This window comes from Lepisosteus platostomus, chromosome 25 (genome assembly GCF_059453375.1).
Source record: "Lepisosteus platostomus isolate fLepPlt1 chromosome 25, fLepPlt1.hap1, whole genome shotgun sequence".
NCBI classification, from domain to species: Eukaryota; Metazoa; Chordata; class Actinopteri; order Semionotiformes; family Lepisosteidae; genus Lepisosteus; species Lepisosteus platostomus.
In genome coordinates, this window is record NC_142635.1 from 8,345,200 (window position 1) to 8,363,449 (window position 18,250).

General features: G+C 34.4%; 1 protein-coding gene and 1 long non-coding RNA gene across 4 annotated transcripts in view; one reads left to right on the forward strand and one right to left on the reverse strand.

Moving 5' to 3' along the window:
* The window catches only part of opcml (opioid binding protein/cell adhesion molecule-like), a 583,482-nt gene extending 565,493 nt beyond the window's left edge, over positions 1-17,989 (reverse strand). The window contains exon 1 of the mRNA XM_088619435.1: positions 17,723-17,989. Within this exon, the coding sequence (XP_088475561.1) occupies positions 17,723-17,783 (61 nt within the window). The 5' untranslated portion in view covers positions 17,784-17,989. The remainder of the gene's footprint in view (positions 1-17,722) is intronic.
* Positions 1-18,250, forward strand: part of LOC148641027 (uncharacterized) — a 595,511-nt gene that overhangs the window by 542,445 nt on the left and 34,816 nt on the right. The gene's annotated exons all lie outside the window — the stretch shown is intronic.

Genomic DNA, 18,250 nt, shown 5'->3' on the forward strand with positions numbered 1-18,250 from the left:
AGTACAATGGAGTGTACTGGCAGATTGGTGCATGTTTAATTATTTCCTCAAACAGCCCTTTCTTTATTTCAGAAATGAGTTAGAATTTGAAAGATTCTTTACTGTGTACAAGATGACTTTGCCAAGAAAATTATAAAGATGGCTCAATCAAAAAGATATATAGCCAGGTTTGCATAAAGGGCCTAGTTGTCTCTGTCACATTGGATTCAGAAAGCTTGGTTTGCTCTTTCACATTTTCAGGCATGCCATGAGATTCATATGCTGCAGACACACTACTAGACGTTGCACGTACTGTATTTATTTCAGTAACATCAACTAGCTGCCTGTATCTCTGGATATGTTTTTATGTGAATAAAAATGAACCTTATAAATCTTTACTGAAAGTCTTTTTACATGAAAACTTATTACACCTTTTTATGGTCTGATTTTTTTTTCTTTTCTTCTTCCGCCTTCACTGCTGTCCTGATTATTTTAATAACTACAGCCTGAGATTATATTGTAATGGACTCTGCAATTACATCTCAACCTTATTATCTCATTAGGTGTACATGATGTGCTGTCCAGGAAGTGTATCATTTCCAATCAACACATAACATGAACATTTTATAAATTAATTTCTTCATTCTTATGAAGTTTCTGCACTAATCAGCTCAGACACATTTAATTGAACCACAAATAAATAAGTATAAGGCTAAAAGAAAATTAAACGTTACTCAGATTTAAATAATAGAAATTTTTATTAACGAACCACTGGAAGAAACTGATTTTAATTGCTAATTGTGAGAAGCAATTTGTTGTAATTGCAATGATTTTTAAGGATTGTGAGATGCTGTTCTGAGGTTACTTAATTTCCTTTATATTCCATAGTAAAAAGGTGTCTTTTTTGGCATAATAATAAGCCCACAGTTATGTGGCATAAGATCTTTGGCTGATGATACAGTGGTTTGGGAATATGGAGCATTGTCTCTGTGAGACCTCTCAATTCGAGAACAGTGTCCTACAGTAGGATTGTTTGGTTTTCAAAGGCCACAGTCTAAAATGTTAAGAAAAGTTAAGATAAATCTGGATATTCCTTAATAATATATTTTCAAACCAAAAAATCTGCCATCATTATTATACTGTATGTTATTTGAGAATTTATGGTTTGAACATGATAAAAAGTTTTGCATGAGTCCAGACCCTGGTCATCTTCTTCAGGCTTGTGAAAGGGGAGTTAAATTTGTTTAAATCAGAAAACAATAAGTTCCAATAGGTTGTGTTGAGGTGGACATGAGCTGCAGAAGATCCCTTGGTTCTTGAATATGTGACTTATTTTTCATAGTGCTTGGTTCAGTACGATACTAAAACAAATGTAATGACCTCTTATGCAAGTTATGTCACTTGCACATGTCCCCGTAAAGCAAAATGTAGTGATTATTATGTCTTGTGTAGTAGCTATGACAGATTCCATTGCTTTCAGTTTTGTTTATGTGAGTTTAGCAATTTAGCAATAATAATAATAAGCTTTATTTTATGACATCTTAAATGGTACACCATCCAAGTACTATACAATCAAACAACTGGTGAACACATACAGTATAAAGACTAAAAAAATTGGCTACCTTATAAAAGATTTGAAAGTCCAGACTGATCCACAAGGCCTGATATGGGCTGGGTGATTATTTCACTGCTTCCAATGCAAAACATCATAAATACGAGAACATTGATTTTTATCATTACAATGTAAATATCTAGGCAACCCAGATTATGTGTCTCCTTCAGTATGGTTAACATTGTTTAAGGAAAATGGGTGATGTTGTGGATTACTCATAAGAGGGCATCGGTTTCCCTGTTGAAACATGTGTTATGCATGGAAATGTGCTCAAGTGAAGAGCAGTGATTCAGTTCCTAAAAATGGAGGCTGAGTAGGCAGTGAATATTCACAAAAGGATGAAAAATGTTTATGTGGGTTGAGTGTATGGCCCTGTTCACTCTGTATGAATGGAATAAAGAGGTTTAAAGAGGGACAAAGCAACTTTAATGATGCTCTCAAGTTTGGATGGCAAAGGACTGCAGTGATTGCTGCCACCCCTGACCAAGATGGCACACTTCTGATCATGATGTTATTTCCACTGGGAATTCAGCATGTTTTAATGAGCAAGATGGCAATTATACCTGCATGTCTCACCCAACCTGTCTTTGACGTGCAATGACTGACTCTTACCTTTTATGTAGTAGACGTCTGTGTGCTTTACCTACAGAGATGAAGAATCCTTAATTCATTCCAAGATTGTTATGTTTCTTTATGGTTCACTAAAGTGACTAGATCAAAAAGGTCAAAATGTTTAGACTCATCAGATTAAAGGATTTTCATCCATATTACATCTGTATATTCATCTTTATTGACAATTATAATTAATTGACTAGAAAGGATTCTAGATATTAATTGCTTCAATAATTATTTCTATTTAAGCATCTCTAAAGAAACAATATTGAGCCTTTAATGATGGAATTAAAAAATAGTATGTCCAAGTCTGTGACAAGGACCTTTAAAGTTCAGTTGCATAGCAACAAAAAGCTTTTTTTATTTTCATTGTGTTTCAACTAAAGTACCACATTCCTTCAGCAGGAGAATGTGTGTAACTGAATGAAACAATAGCAGTGTCGTGAATACCTGTATAATAATAAACTGTCACTGTTTATTCATAAAAATTAAACATCATTAGGTAGTCATGTGCTGTATGTTGAGTGTTGTGAATTGTAAAAAACAATAGACTTAAGAATCACAAAAAGGCACCAGGTTATTACAGATGAAGTCATTTCTGAATCCCAGAGGCATTTTTACTTTATAACACAGACCTGCCAAAGTGATATTTACTCTGTGTCCCTGCCCATTGCATTTGAGTGTTTCAGTAAGATGTTCAGCTCTGTGGAACACTCAACACTGTGCAGCAAAGGGGCTGCTGCCCAGCCAGACTAATCAATCTAATATGCTGTTCCATGATGACATGCAAGTCTGTGTATTAGTGCTAACTCACAGGGCTGTACTCTTGCCATTGCATTGCTCTCTTCTTGGATGGAAAGCTACAATTCGCTGTACAGTACCTACTACCCCTACAGGTGTCGTCCTTACAACACAATCTGATAACAAACTTCTAAACCTCTGCTGGATTAAAGCTTAAAGCAATAGCACACTGAAAGGGCCTACATTATGCTAAAGATACCTCATTCATTTCACTTTTTGAGAATGACTCACAGCATTTATTGAATTCCTTTGCCCGTGCACCCTTTTTGATCTCTATCTTAATGAAAAGATAACTGAAGTCCTGTACCAGAAACCTCCTGTCAGAAATCTGCCATCTCTGCCACCACCAGTAACAAAACTGAATGGCAACCAATTAAATATCTTAAATTCATTCTGCTGCCCAGGAAGCACGGTTACTTATGACACTGGCATTGACAATAAGTTTTAGCATGTTTAAGGTCTGCTGCCTCAGCTTTTGATCAATATAGAAAAGGCTATCAACAAGACAGAGGGTCAAAAAAGTGTCCAGAAAATGTCACATTTAGAGAGCTGGTGTGCTACTTTTTGTCCTTTTGTCTCTTTTACTTTTAAGAGACCTATCCCCTTTGTTGTTTCTATACCAGAAAGCTTAACTGCCTAAAACACAGCTACTGTACATACACAGATTAATGGGAATTGAATAGTCTAATAAAATCTCCTTCAGTGAAGTACTATAACTATATGTGGTGAATTAACTATGTCATGCATGGGCACCATGCGACAATGGAGGCAAATGACTAGACTGGCAGTATAGAAAGCTACTGTATACAGGTATATACTGTTATACAGTATACTACATATACAGTATTACAGAAAACAGTGAACTGCATAAGAGAACTCTGTACGTGAAGGACAGAAGGAAGGTTAGTTGGGCAAAACGCAGAAGCCACACAGACTAATCTACCAGACTAGATACAGTATTAGGATTTGGGAACAGAACACATAAAAATAACACCGTCATACTGTACCACAGTGGAGGCATAAAATGACCAGCTTGCTGTGAAATATGCCTGTAAATATGGAAACTCAGTTTTGGTATTCAGTTGTGATACTCGAATATGAGAGTTTCACTCATTATGGCACTCAATTTATAGCCTATTTAGTTGTTTCCATCAAGTAAAAAAGCAAGTCTGATGCTGTTTCTTAATCTTTAGTTAAAAAATGATTTTGCTGTACTTGTTTGCTCACAAATACTCTCTACTGGAAGGTAAGCAACCAAAACAAATTCTCTTACTGTTTTAGAAGTATTGCAATTTTCCTTTTCTTTACTTTTCTCACATAGATTATTTTAACTGGCTCAAACTTCTTATCACAAAAATTAAGTGAGTCAATTTTGCTTTAGAATAATGGAGTAAACATGGATTGTCAGATGCACTTTAGTCCGTACTGGAAATACAGTATGTAGACACACATGTTTGAGAATGCTTTCTGAATCTGTTTCACTGTTCATGTTTAATCTATATGTTAAATTTGAACTCATATGAATATGGGGCACATCTGCAGGGTTATTTTGCTTTTCACTGCTTTTTTTAACTTTCAGATTTGTAGTACTGCTGCTTAAAACAAATGATTTGGGCTCCAGGCAAATGCATGGCAAAATTTATAAGGCTTTACTTTTAACTGCACAACAAAGAAAGCTGTCCATCTTCCCAGTCCTCCACTATCAAGAGCCATCACAGTGGAAGGCAATAAATTGACAGAATAACCTTGCAGCAACCTTCACAAGGTCAACAGAAAGAACAAAACATAGAAAAACATTGCAGCCAGAGCCTGAAACTATTAAGCATTCTGAACACATCTCTGTTTTTGTAGAAATGTAAATGTTTCCTTCACCATTGTTTTTCTCCAATTAGCATATTCAGCTATCAGTCATGGTGATGCTTGCTCACATCACATAAAGAGACACCCTTCTTGTTTGTGTTGAAGACATTTATCCTCCAACATGATTGTATCAGACAATACTGTACATGTCTATTGATGTATTAGGGGCACCTGCTTCTGGAATGGGTTTCTCAGATTATAGACAGAACCTAATATAATTTCTCAGAAAAGTATGATGGCAATTGCTGTTTTTCCAGTATGAATTAATTTGGAAGTCTGTTTGTCATCCTTAAATTACAAAAAACACTTAAATTAATAAGGTGACTCAAGAAAAGGTTATAAGAAATTGACAGTATACTGTACAAGAGTTTATGCCTGGAAGAATTTGCTGTTTGAAGTAAAACATGTACAGTAGATCATGTTTGTTTATCTTTGAGGAAGTATTAGTAAACCTTACTATACAAAGTTTGCAGGAACAAATTTCATTCCAGTAATGTGGGTGATTTTTTTTCTATCGAGTTACTTTATGTATCTTTAAAGTATTAAAACATTCAGTCTTCACAGTATGTACTGTACATTATTACCTTTCAAATGGCTTCTTCACAAGCAGCTAGCTAGGCCACAAACACAATATTAATATTTTTATTTCTTTTTTTGAAGTGCATTATTTATCTTAAGTAGCATGTTTTTACTTAAACACTACATCATGTACTTAAGAAAGTAGTAAAGCAAATGTAGTCCTCAAGGAAATGTACAGACTGTATATTATTTTAATTAAAAAAACTTGAATACAGATACCTTTTCACTGCAGCACTATGAACATTTTATTTCAAACCATATGCATGTATTTAAGAAGATTTATCAGTGCCATGTTACTGTACAGTATATTTATATTCTGAAAATAATAGCCAGAAACAGTAAAATTATTTTTTGTGTGTTTTCCCAAGTATTATAGAGTGCAGTCATTCTTAAAAACATATACAGTAGTACACCTTAACACTAGTGCCTAATAAGTACTCAGATACTCTAAGTGGATTTTTATTAGCTGTGCAGACAAAGTTTTAAGGAGGTTTTAAAACCTCATGACAACAGAGAAGATGAGGCTAGAACCATTGAAAAATATCCCGGATATTCCTTGTTTTTAAAAACAATTGTGGATTCAGAGGCTTGCAGTCAAAAACATCTGTTATATGGTATTGCTTAAATATCTAAATGTCTATCTAAATAATTAAAAGTCTTGTAGAATAAGGTGCTATGATAATTCAATAACTGTAAATGTGAAAGTGACCCAATACACAAAAACTGCACTTTTGCAACAGGCATATGTACTAATATATGAAAAATGATTATTTATTAATTGTTCAAATATTTAGTTCTGTATACATATTTTATATTTATATTAAAAAATAAATATTTTGTTTATTTGTCACTGAGACCTCAGCTTATTCTTTGGAGCACTTATCAACTATAGGAAGTCATGGTTATGATGTTCTAACTCATGCCTGTGTTTGTGCTATACAGTAGATGCACAGGAACATGCTGGTAAAAATAATTTTATTTAGCAGCAGTGTCAGCATATCTATATCAAAAATGATAAAAATGTGCTAGGTGAATCTAATATTAATTTGAGTGACTTTAATGGGTCTCCTTGACCATTCTGGAAAATAAAAAATAACAGTACTGTTGGTCATGCAGAACTCAATCAAGTAATAAGTATCCTTTGGTACTGTATATCACCTGTTGGAAGACTGCCAATGAAGAGATGGTACTCTGAAATACTGTATGCAAAGAGTGAAAACAATAGTCTTGCATTTATAAGACAAATCTTTATCCAGGAGTAAAACCAAAAGCATGTTGGGCTGAACAATATCAAGACAGTATGCAACACATTGGTGAAAAGGCTGAATGATTTATTTCAACTGGCACTGATTATAAATTACTATGAGTAATTTGAAGTAAGCCTGCTTTAAAGATATAAAGTTGTTTATTGGTTTTAAATGTGGAATTAGTACCAGACCACACAGATCTATAACTGTGCAGTAGCTTCCTGTGTAAAAACGGGGCTGGAATGAAATCATATTGCAATGTTAAATAATTTCCAGTTGTCATGACCTGAAATTTACCAGAGAGAACAGATGATTAAAGGATATACCTTCACTGTATAGATAGGGCCAGCAAGGGGTTCATGATTTAAGGCATATAAATCGGTATATGGATAAGTACAGCATGTGTAGTTAACATCTAGGTCAAACACTTTATACTGTGCTCATTGCAAGGTCATGCAGAACTGCCTCTGGGATTTGGTATGACTATGAGTACTTTTTAAAGACTACAACCAAAACTATTTGGAATATAACATATGAATATTAAATTTCACCCATTAAATGCACAGCTGAGTTGCTGTGCATTTTTAGATCTTATATCTCTGTCTTTTCCTTTTTCTCTTTGTGTAATCTCCAGAAGTGTAAATAAAAATAATGTCATAGAAACGATCTGTGTTTCTAGTGAATAACAAATGATTCATTAAATGTGACTGCATATAAAAAAGTGAAATTGGTTTACAAAGGTAGCTGGAAATAAAAATCATGGGTTGAAAAAATTGCTGTGCTGTACAAAAGCTCTTCAAAGTCTCTCCTATATATTGAGTTGCTCTATGTCAAGGTAATGAACAGCAAAGTGGATCTCTAAACCTAAAGCTACAGAAGTTTAAGTGTACAATAAAGTGATGTGCAATCATGGAAAGGTCTGAATAAATCAGTGGGGTGCACACTCACACCCAGAATTTATAACATTTAAAATACAATTAGAGTTGAGCTTCTGCTCTTCATACCACTATGGATATGTAGAAGTTATATTTTTCAGTATAAAAGTGTTTGGAAGGAAAGATCTTAAAACTTATCAATATATGATGGTCTTGTTGAAATTAGTTCTTGATAAAATATCAGCTAATAATTTCAACTAGAGTGTTCATCGATGTTACATATTGATGTAATATACTGTTTGTAGCTTTGGAATTCTTATTTGTGATGAAGATGTAAGTGATGTTCTCTGAACATCAAACTCTGAGTCTGCCTTTTAAGAAAACAAAAGCAATTTTATATTCAGGTCTACTGAGTATATACTGTATTTGAGCTCCTGAATTGTTGAAGGGCTTTAGTTGTTAACGGTTCTTTTGATCAAGGTCAACATTAATGTTCAGGTAAGGTCTCAGTAAACAGATCCTAATCTGTAATCTAAAAACAAAGATTATTCATAATTCTTTCAGGCTCTTTCAGTGTGGCCTTCAATGTTATTAACCAACAACATAACAAACATAATGCAAATCTTAAGCCTACTGTATGTAAGATTTATTAACTAGCTTTACATCTTGAAGTTGTCCATTACTGACATGAAAATGTGGTTTAGATGTCAAAGTACGTAATGATGCTCTGTTCATTGTTGATGCTAGGGTTTCAAGTATTTTTGAATTAATAAAATGTTCTCAAAAGATAGTGATCCTGTTATTTAAACCAAAACATAATGCATCCACACAAGTGCCAGAAATTCTTTCAACTTTAATCTCTTCAACCATTTCTTTAGTAATGATGGTAAAATATCCTGTAATGGCCATGCCACTGCTTTCATCTTAAGTCTATGGAAGGCCCTTTTACAAAACACCACCCCCACGAAAAGTTAAACAGATTTGACCCCATGCTAAATACAGAGTTTGTGCTGCAATGTGTCAACTTGCCAAAACACATGTTGAAATAAAATTCTGTCCATTTCAACAACACATCCACTGATGTTTTGAGCAACCTCAGATAACCAAATGTTACATTTCAAGCTTAAAATGGAAGAAAACCTGACTGCAACAGAAGTTGTATATCCACTCCATAGATATGAAGCATAAACTAGCAGGTTTAGAATCAAGACAAACAAGATAAAATCAATGAAACTGAGGACTGTCAATAAAAGTACTGATACTGATATTAGAAAACTAAAGAATGTATTTTGAAAGTCACAATTTTTCACTCCTAACAATTTTATTATTGTGGTTGTCTTTGTCATCTTGGTCCCAGGCAAATAACATACAGTAGCACATCCATTTAGAATACAAGAAAGTAGGGCAATTTATGACTTTATTATACTTCTATAACCACAGATCATGATATTTACTACACTATTACAGATATAAACATGATTACGTTTTTTCTCATGTGCCTGTCGATAGTACAGTATATTGATCTGTTTTTTTGCTTTTGGTGTTTTTAAACGTAACTCCCAAAATTAGTACTGTATGTCATTCAAGTAAATTCAAATCCAGTCAAGTATGACTTTGTAAATTACAAAATAAAGAAGTAGAAGAACATCATATTGTACATTCATCCATCCATTTCTAACCATGTTATCCAGTAAAGGGTCGCGCTCTGGCAAGCAGCAGGCACATGGCAAGACGTATCCTGGATGGGACACACACATACACACACATGCACACACTCACACCAGGGCCAATTGTCTTAGAAGCCAGTTAATCTATCAGCATGGATTTGGACATTTGGAGGAAATCGGAGTGTCCAGAGCACAAACTCAACGCCCATGATATTTTGGGAATTAAACTGTGGGCCTCAGGAATTCTAAATAATGCACCAATGTGCCTCCCCCCTTTGTACATACATTTATCTCATGTAGAAGACAGTAGTTTCTGTATCACTTAAATCAATAGATGAATATATACAGTACTTTATGAATACATATACTGTATATATTAGAAGAAGATCAATATATTTACCTACAACAATTATGTCAATATTTTTTTTTGTCTTGGCTTTTTAGAACGAGATAGTGCTGAAATATCATTTCAGAATTATGGCATCCCAGGCATATAATCCATTGGTCCAATTTTTTTTTTGCCTGTTTTTTTCTCTTTTGCTGTGTACTCCTGTTTTGGCCTTAGTATTCTTGTCAGTTAATTTAGGCTTTAGAGGAGCAATTTTTGCAAAGCTTTATTGATTCAATAAACTATCCACTTGTAATTTCTGTCAAGAAGACTTCTTCAACTCATCTGAAGGTAACTGAAAGAATCTAGTCTAAAGGGCAGTGTTTATGTTTATTAGAATCACTCACAATCATTTTTCTTTGTTGCTGTGCTCTGGAAATTTATTTAGAATAACTGAGATAAGCAGAGTAACCCCTTCATATCATCCCAGACATTGTATCTGATGTCACAGCTATTATAATAATGTTTTTGGAACAGTTTTTCAAAATTGACACAATTTGTGCACAACGTAATTACCCACAAATAATGTTAGCACAGGTGTTAAGACATGTTAATTCCTAATGAAGGACATTCTCATGCTAAGGTGATTCTGGTTCCTAACATTAGCAACCTATTTGCACAACTTTTATTAAGAAGGTAATAAAATACATGATTGAAATCTTAATGGTTTCTTCATCATGTTTTTTAAAATACTGTACACTCTTTCCTTGGTCATAATAGACAAGCTGTTTAGTCATGTTTTTAAAAGGAGGATGATTATTTCCAAACACATTAATGCCTGTTTACTATAAAATATGCAGTGGCTTTCAAGTGTTTGCTCAGATTTTACTTAAGACATCAGTGTTTAAAAGTGTTTAGTCATTTCTTCTTTATAGCTGAATAGGTTGTTTTTAGGTTAATCAAATATTCTGTGATCTACATACAAAGAATTTTGTGCAGAACTTTTAGTTATGAAATATTTAAACTGTAAAAACAGCTTTGAAACAGTTGCTAAATTAATGAGCGTTTTGAGCTGAATAATTCATATTTTGGTAACTGATCAGTGTGAAGTAGACATCAGCGAACTGTATAGATCAGGTTAGTTCTCTGCCATCATTCATTCATCATCATCAAAACAGTCCTCAATAATCCTATCAACAATGTAGAAATTCTTAATGTACAAGGATACAGCAGGGCCATGAATATCACTTCAGTTGTCAAGATTCTACAACAGTATGAATGAGTGCCTTTTATCTCATCGAAATAAGTTTAACAGGGAACTTTAACATAACACTCTCCTTCTTGCAACAATTTTGGAGGTTAAAAAAGAGATTAAACATTTCTTTAAAAATTATATTGTAATATAAAAATTGTACTGTAAAAAAACATCAAACTTCTACCAGTCCTGCAAAGCCCAAAAGAATGCTGAATTTGTGTTTGACTGTAACTGGAGTGATTTTGTTTTGTAAAGAAGATGGTATTGTGTAGTCTGTAGAAAAACAAGTACTTCACTGACTTTGGTGTCAAATCAGTGTTCAAACGTTAATCGGGCATAATCAACAACTGACTCTGAACAGTAACATTTGACTTTTGAGGAATGTTATTTTTTTTTTCAGAATAATTCTTCCTGATATTCCAGACATCAGTATAATTGTACAGTTATGATGGATTGTGGAGGAAGCTCTCGATAGATTGTGAACATGTGACTTTTTTAGGTTCTAATTTCAGAATCATTAACAAGCTAGGAGACACTAGTTTCTAGTTCGAAGAAACTAGAACTAGAACTAATTCAAACTCATACCTTGAGTCTTTATGAAATGAAATCCACTACATGTAACAGGGGATTGCAATTATACCAATAATAGCACCCACACTACAGTTCTCTGAGTATTCGGAAAAAAAAACACTTCAGATAAATTGGATGCATTAAAGTGATATTGCAAACCATAGTATTATCTACAGAACATTTTTTATTCACTATTACTAATGGGTAACAGCAAAGGAGAGTCAATTATCTTATTTTCTTTTTTCTTTTTCCCTCAAGCACTTACATAACAGCAGCAGAAAATATATAATTCTAAGATTCCAGAGGTAACAGAAATTGCAGCATTCGTCATCTGTTTCAAAATCGCACAAAACATACAAACCTGTTTGTATGTATTTGTGTCTCTAATTATTAGATTGTTTTCTTAGTGCACTCCCTATAGAAAATAAAATGCCAAAGAGCCATACATTAATAACCAATAATTCAATTACTGTACACAACTCAAATAATGCTGCTACCTCCTGAAAACCTCTGAGAAGAGCCCAATGCAAAAATTCACTTCAGCTTTTCTCAGGAGCACTTCTAGATGGTACTATCTAAGCAGTGTGCCTTACCAAGAGTCATGCCAGCTTAAAGCTTCAGATGTCAATTTTATTATGCACTCTCCACTTTGGAATCTATCATTTACCATCTTATAAACTAAAAAAAATACCAATTGCTCACTGCAGACAGAATTTAGCCAATCAATAGCAATTTCTTTATTTCACAACCCACATTATTTGCATATAATAAGCACTTTGTGAATAGCTGGCAAGCTCTGTGCAAGACAACTACATGCTTGTATAGTTTGCTTGTAGATTAAAGCATTCCCATTAAAAGCAGTTTGTGTTGAGTCTGAGAGATTACTATTACTTTTAAGGGATTTATACATCATGATTATACATCAAGAATTCAAACACTATGTGGGTTTCAATTGCATTTTTCACTGTTACCTTTGGCTTCTCAAGAGCATTGAATAGAACGTCCTCAGTACTTGTTAACTGTACTGTACAATATACTGTATTTTGAGCAGAGTATTAATTGAATCTTTCCCTTCCAAATTAAATTCTATAATATCCAATTTTGTGCTTTGACAAGTCTGGCAAGATAGGGAATGTGCATAGAGTGCCCTCTTATGGGAAGTGACAGGGTTGACCCTTTGTGAGGGGTACCATGCATACAGTACTCTTGCTGAGTTTTGGGGTATTGCCTCTAACACCTTTAACTCCTGCCTGGTCTTTATTTCAAAATATGTTTGCAGTGTCACAGAAGACAAATTACATTGGCTCTACTGATGATCTCGCAAATTAATGGAAAGTTTCCAGGGGGGAGCGAGTGTCTTTGTTCAACAAACTGTAATCAGTCAGCGGGTAGGTTTTAGAAATAAACCAGAGATTTACAGCATGGCTTTCAATACTTTTTGCATCCAGAGAGAAATTTGATTTTTTGAAAGTATCTGTAAAACTTCAGAGGATCAGACTGAGTTAAAAGATAATAGGGTACGAAGAAAGAAATAAAATACTCGACAGCTAATTTCATAAAATATATAGTGTGGGAGATATTCCTATTTTCCTTGAAAAGCTATCTTCACTTTTTTAAGTCCTAATGGCATGTTTCCTCTTCAGGCTTGGAAAGATTCAGGAGAGACTGAGCAGGCAGTTTCTATATGCATTTTATTTGCTGTGCCCAGTGACTAGACTGCTGACTACAAATCATACTAATTTCATTGTATAGCTTCAGATGGTTTCAAACCTATACCAGGATTACATTTTAATTACAACAATGTATTTCTTATGCAAATGAGAAAGAAAAACATGATAAAAATTAATGCAGAAGTATTTTACATTCATTTCTAAATGTCCAAAATATCTCCATTACCTTCATGTTTATTTATGTTTATTTGACGTTTGTGGCTGGCTTTTTTGATAAATACATCTTAATTAAAATTTAATTCCACCACAAACACTAAATTGAATGCCTGTGCTGTTCTCATACATGCAAATCTAAAACAAAAAATGAACTTGCTTATCTGTATAAGCATTGTATTGAATAACTCTAGAAGAACTTGAATTCTCTGACATGAAATGCTATGAACATTTTTAATATTTATCAAAATATCATTCTGAGATATACTGTACAGTAGGTTGCTTGCTTAAACTGCTCCAACCCCTGTGAGACCATGGTCAGTTTAACAGGATGACAGGGTGCTGTATAGGAGGGTGAATGTGAGTTATGTAGATTAGTGCCACCCTTTGAAAACAACTATTCATTGTTGACAATGCTGGGAGAAACACTGAACCCTTCTTTAGGAGGTAACTCATTTTAGTTGTCCTGTTGGATTGTAAAATTATACAGGTGGTTTTTTATATGTATAAGGTAAAACCATGTCAAATAATACAAATATTCTAAAGGCTCTATGTATTAAACCCATACTTCCATTCTTTTTTAAAATTGTAGAGTTTATCAGTACATCAGCATAGTTGGGATGCTGGTGCAAATACTTCTATCATTATACTAATGTTTTGTGAATTATTTTTGTTTTTCCACTAATCAGTAGCTGTTATGTAGATATCCATTTAGGTAACTAATATAAATCATGGGAAACATGTAAATCAGACATGAATTTAGATAGAAGCTTGCCAGTTTTCATAACATTAATATAGATCAACGTTTGGGTTACTCCAAAAGCGTCCCGCTGTATTTAACAAAATTCACATGGCACCTGTTTATGAAAGCTGTAAAAAGTTTGTGTTTGGAAATTGTTGTGCGTGTCAAAAGCAAATTCCAAAATTTTCTGTGGAAGGTTTACCCAAGTTATCATAAGAATGGATAAAGTCTGCATAAATTGTTGCACTTTTACCGATTTACCAATTACCATAATCAATCAGCAATTTTCCCTTTTCTCCATCCTGCAAGGTAGTATTCAAGATCTGACTGAAAAATGGCTTCTTTTTTAAAGTCATAGTCAATCTAAGTTATCTAAGCCTGAGGACATCTTCACACAATGTCAAACATCTGTGCTACGATCAGGTCATGGAATGTTCTCCACCATCACATTCTTGAACAGAGCGACGTCGCTTTTTAGTTTACCAAGCAAGTTCAATTACATCCAAAGCTGAAAGCCACATTCAATTTTGTCATGAAATGGGAGCAGGTATGTAAAGAGAAATGACACAAGTCTGTTTTTCTCAAATACGTTATATGGAAATTAAATTAAGTGAAACTATAAAGATAGATGCAGAGCAAGAGCAAAGTGTGCTTAACCCTTTTCCCTTAATTAATTTTCAATTACCATTTAAGTATTATGTTTTGCTGTATTCATTCTGGTGCATTATCCCACCAATAATTAACATCTCACATTGCAAACGTATCTTATGTCATTAGGCAGAAAACTAAGTGATACTGGTAACTAAGATGCATGTTCCACATGTTAGTAGAACTTTCTGCCATGTGCACATGTACTTTACTATGTGAACCTCCATGCTCATATCTTAACAGCATGTAGCTGCTCTGTTGGGGCAGCCAGTAGTTGAATCTACAGCAATTAACCAGGACTACAGGGAAGCGAAGTGTCAGGCTAGCTCTGTTAGTAGAGCATGAGACCCATAATCTCAGGGTAGTGAGTTAGTGTCACACGTCGGACGCCATGTCCTCCATGTTGGAGATTGGACACAAGGCTAACAGCCCGTCCTGTAAAAAAACATGTTACAGTAACAGCAACAGGATGTTGCTACCCTACATGCCGGGAGGCATAATGGCCAAACATCCACAGAGAAGCTAATTGCTGAAATTCATGTACATGTGAGGTATATGTGTATATAGTATATGTGAGGTTGGAAGAAGATTAAACTACCAGTGCATGAGTGTTACTGGAGTGTTATAGTTCAGTATGTTGGCCTTCCCACTTTGACCAGTCAACAGCAAAGTGTCTCCACACTTCATCATGGAGAAACCTGTTCCTTTCTGTTTTCTAGATATTTTCAGTCTGGGACCCCATATCGAAAAAATAAATACGTGTGCACTTTTAAAATGAAAACTTTAAGACCTTTTGTTTTTTCAGGACTAGAGGCCCATGACCTAGACTTGTCAGCATACACACAATGATCCTTTTCATTGAGTCCACATCTGACATTACTGTTAGAAGATTATTATTTTTATGAATTAATATACTATACAGTGTTAACTATATTAATTAGTTGGATAATCAGTGGGTACTTTTAGTAGTAATATTAGTACAGCAATGAAATAGAATTGTGAGTGAAACAGAGAACCACAATTCAAAAGGTTATCTGAAAATTATCTGAACCTTACAGATGAATGTTGCTTCACAAAAAATATTTTTTAAATTCTCTCTTCCCCCTTTGGTGACCATTAGTATGCAGTGGCAAAATTAAAATAGATTTAAACCTAATGGTGTAAAATGGGTTTATTTAAGACAGCTAATTTAATTACACTTACATGATTTTGTAACACATGGCTAGCCCTTTAAAAATATTGTATTCTACTTAAGCAGCTGTTCAGTCAAGGGAGGTAAAAAAAGAATTTAAAGGAGAAATTGTAAGGCTTACATAAATTGTTTTATATGTTTTATTGCCAGTGTCTTTGACCTTGTTTTTGAGTGGCAACTAATATACTGTAGGTGTGCAGGAATGAAGTTAAATGATGGAGATGTGTCTCCCTCATAAAGAACTCACACAGTTTTAATCAGTGCGGATGAAAGCTTTTGAGACAAAATGCACACCAGCATAACAGAAAGAGTCTTGTATCCTTGACTTGTATTGTAGTTTCACAAACTCTACTATAGAAAAATTATAAGAATCATCACAGAAAATAGTAATGCCGCTTGAATGTAATGATATGACTAGGACTGAATTAACTATATTTACAGAGCTTTTTTAATGGGAAATTATTTCTGACCCTCTTTGGTTATTACATATGATGCAGACCTTCCAGTATTATTTACACCAGGGAACAAAGAATTTCCCTTAAGATAAGACTACATACAATATTTACATTTAGCCTCTTCTTTTTTAAAAAAGACCTTCACCCCAAAAACCCTCTGTAATCTTTATCTATTCATTTATGGAGACTTGGGAACTAGAACTAGGAACATAAGGTATTTTATACTTCCCCCAAAACACATGTTGCTTGAAGCAAAAAATCTTGTGTATTTTTATTTTAAAATATTCTCCAGTAGAATGACATGAGGGGTTTAAATATGCTACAGTATGTGACATTTTGCAAAAACCATGATCAACATGATCTTTATTCTTAATTTAGAATCAAACACTAATAGTACCAAAAGAATAATACGGTATAAAAACTCAGTCTTTATTCTGTGTAAACTACATTATATATGAAATATTTTGTGCTTCCTTTTTACAACAAAGTGAAAGACTCTTCCAAAATATAAAAGTTCAAGCATCTTCAGCTCCTAATATCACCACCTGAAAATGAAATCAATAAAAACCGGTCCCATTCACCCTTGATTTAATGATTACACTGTGCGTCATGTGAGACACCAAGAAAAGCAAAGAATCAATATTCATTATAGTGAGTTAATATGCCACATGACAGCCCCCTGGCAACAAGATTTCTTATTAAAAAACATCTTCATAGTCTTTTCTTTGCAATTCCCAGGCTACACTGGCACTCACCTGCTGATCTCAAACAGAATGAGCCTAATTATCTCATTCCAGCAGTGCATCCGTTACGGCCCACTGACTTCAGTACCCAGCTGTATCGCCCCTTCACACGCTCAATATCACAATACAAACTTTCAACAAGACAAGGGACACACACATCTACAGAATAACATCTTTCGTTCCCCTTTTCTATCACTGCATATCTTTCCTTTCAATTTCAATTGTATCGCACAATCCCAGCTGAACTTCGCAAGAGCATTCCTAAGGGAAACACACGGAGGGTTTCACCTTCAAAAGCCAGCATCGCACTGAGGCTTTCTGAAATGTTAGCACTGTGTAGTTCAGGTGTCCACTTCAGGACTGAGACTTCATTAACATATAACATACAGTAGGTATATATCTGTGTCCGTTTATCCTTCTCTCCTTTATTCAATCTGCCTTACTGTATCAAAAAGCAGTTCTGCGAAGACCCAAGTGAACATTTTAAAACTGATGCTTACAATTCTTTCAGATTACTTGCAATAAGTGCAGCACAGTGTACAGCATCTCCCATTTGGATGTAGCAAAATAATTTCCTGCCTTCATAGAATACAAGCATTTCTGTCCATCACTCAGAAACAAGTTTTGTTTATTATGATTTGTTTCAACAAAGAAAGAAGTAGCATTTACATTACCTGGAAACAGGAGCAGAGCAAATACCCAGGAGATGATGAGGAAGCAGACAGAATTATACATTCTTGAAAATGTTCAGTTGTGTGGGTTTATTTACCCTTTTCCTCTTCTTTTTCTCTTGGTGTTTTATTTTTGGGGTTTTTTTTCTCTGTGAATATCTTGTTTTTCCTCCTGGTGTTATTGTGTGTGAAGGTGATTTAAATCCAATGCAAGTTGAGGCAGAAGAGAGACTGAGTTCTCATTGATTATTCTCATACTGACACTGGAACACTCAGCAATCCAGAGGAGGGAGACTGGCCCTCCTTTGCTGCCCTGTGATTGGCTGAGAGCTCTGGCTGTCAGCTGGAAACAGGCACTCTGCTGTTCAGACTAGCTGTGCTACTTTGGCAGCCTTCGATGAGATTATACTGGTTGAAGGGAAACAATTGTAATAAAGGGGAAAAAAACAGGATAAGTGGTGATTTGTTTTCATGTTAAGGATGCAAAAGAGAATATCCTTTCTGGAATGTTAGTTGTCTGTATGTTTTGTA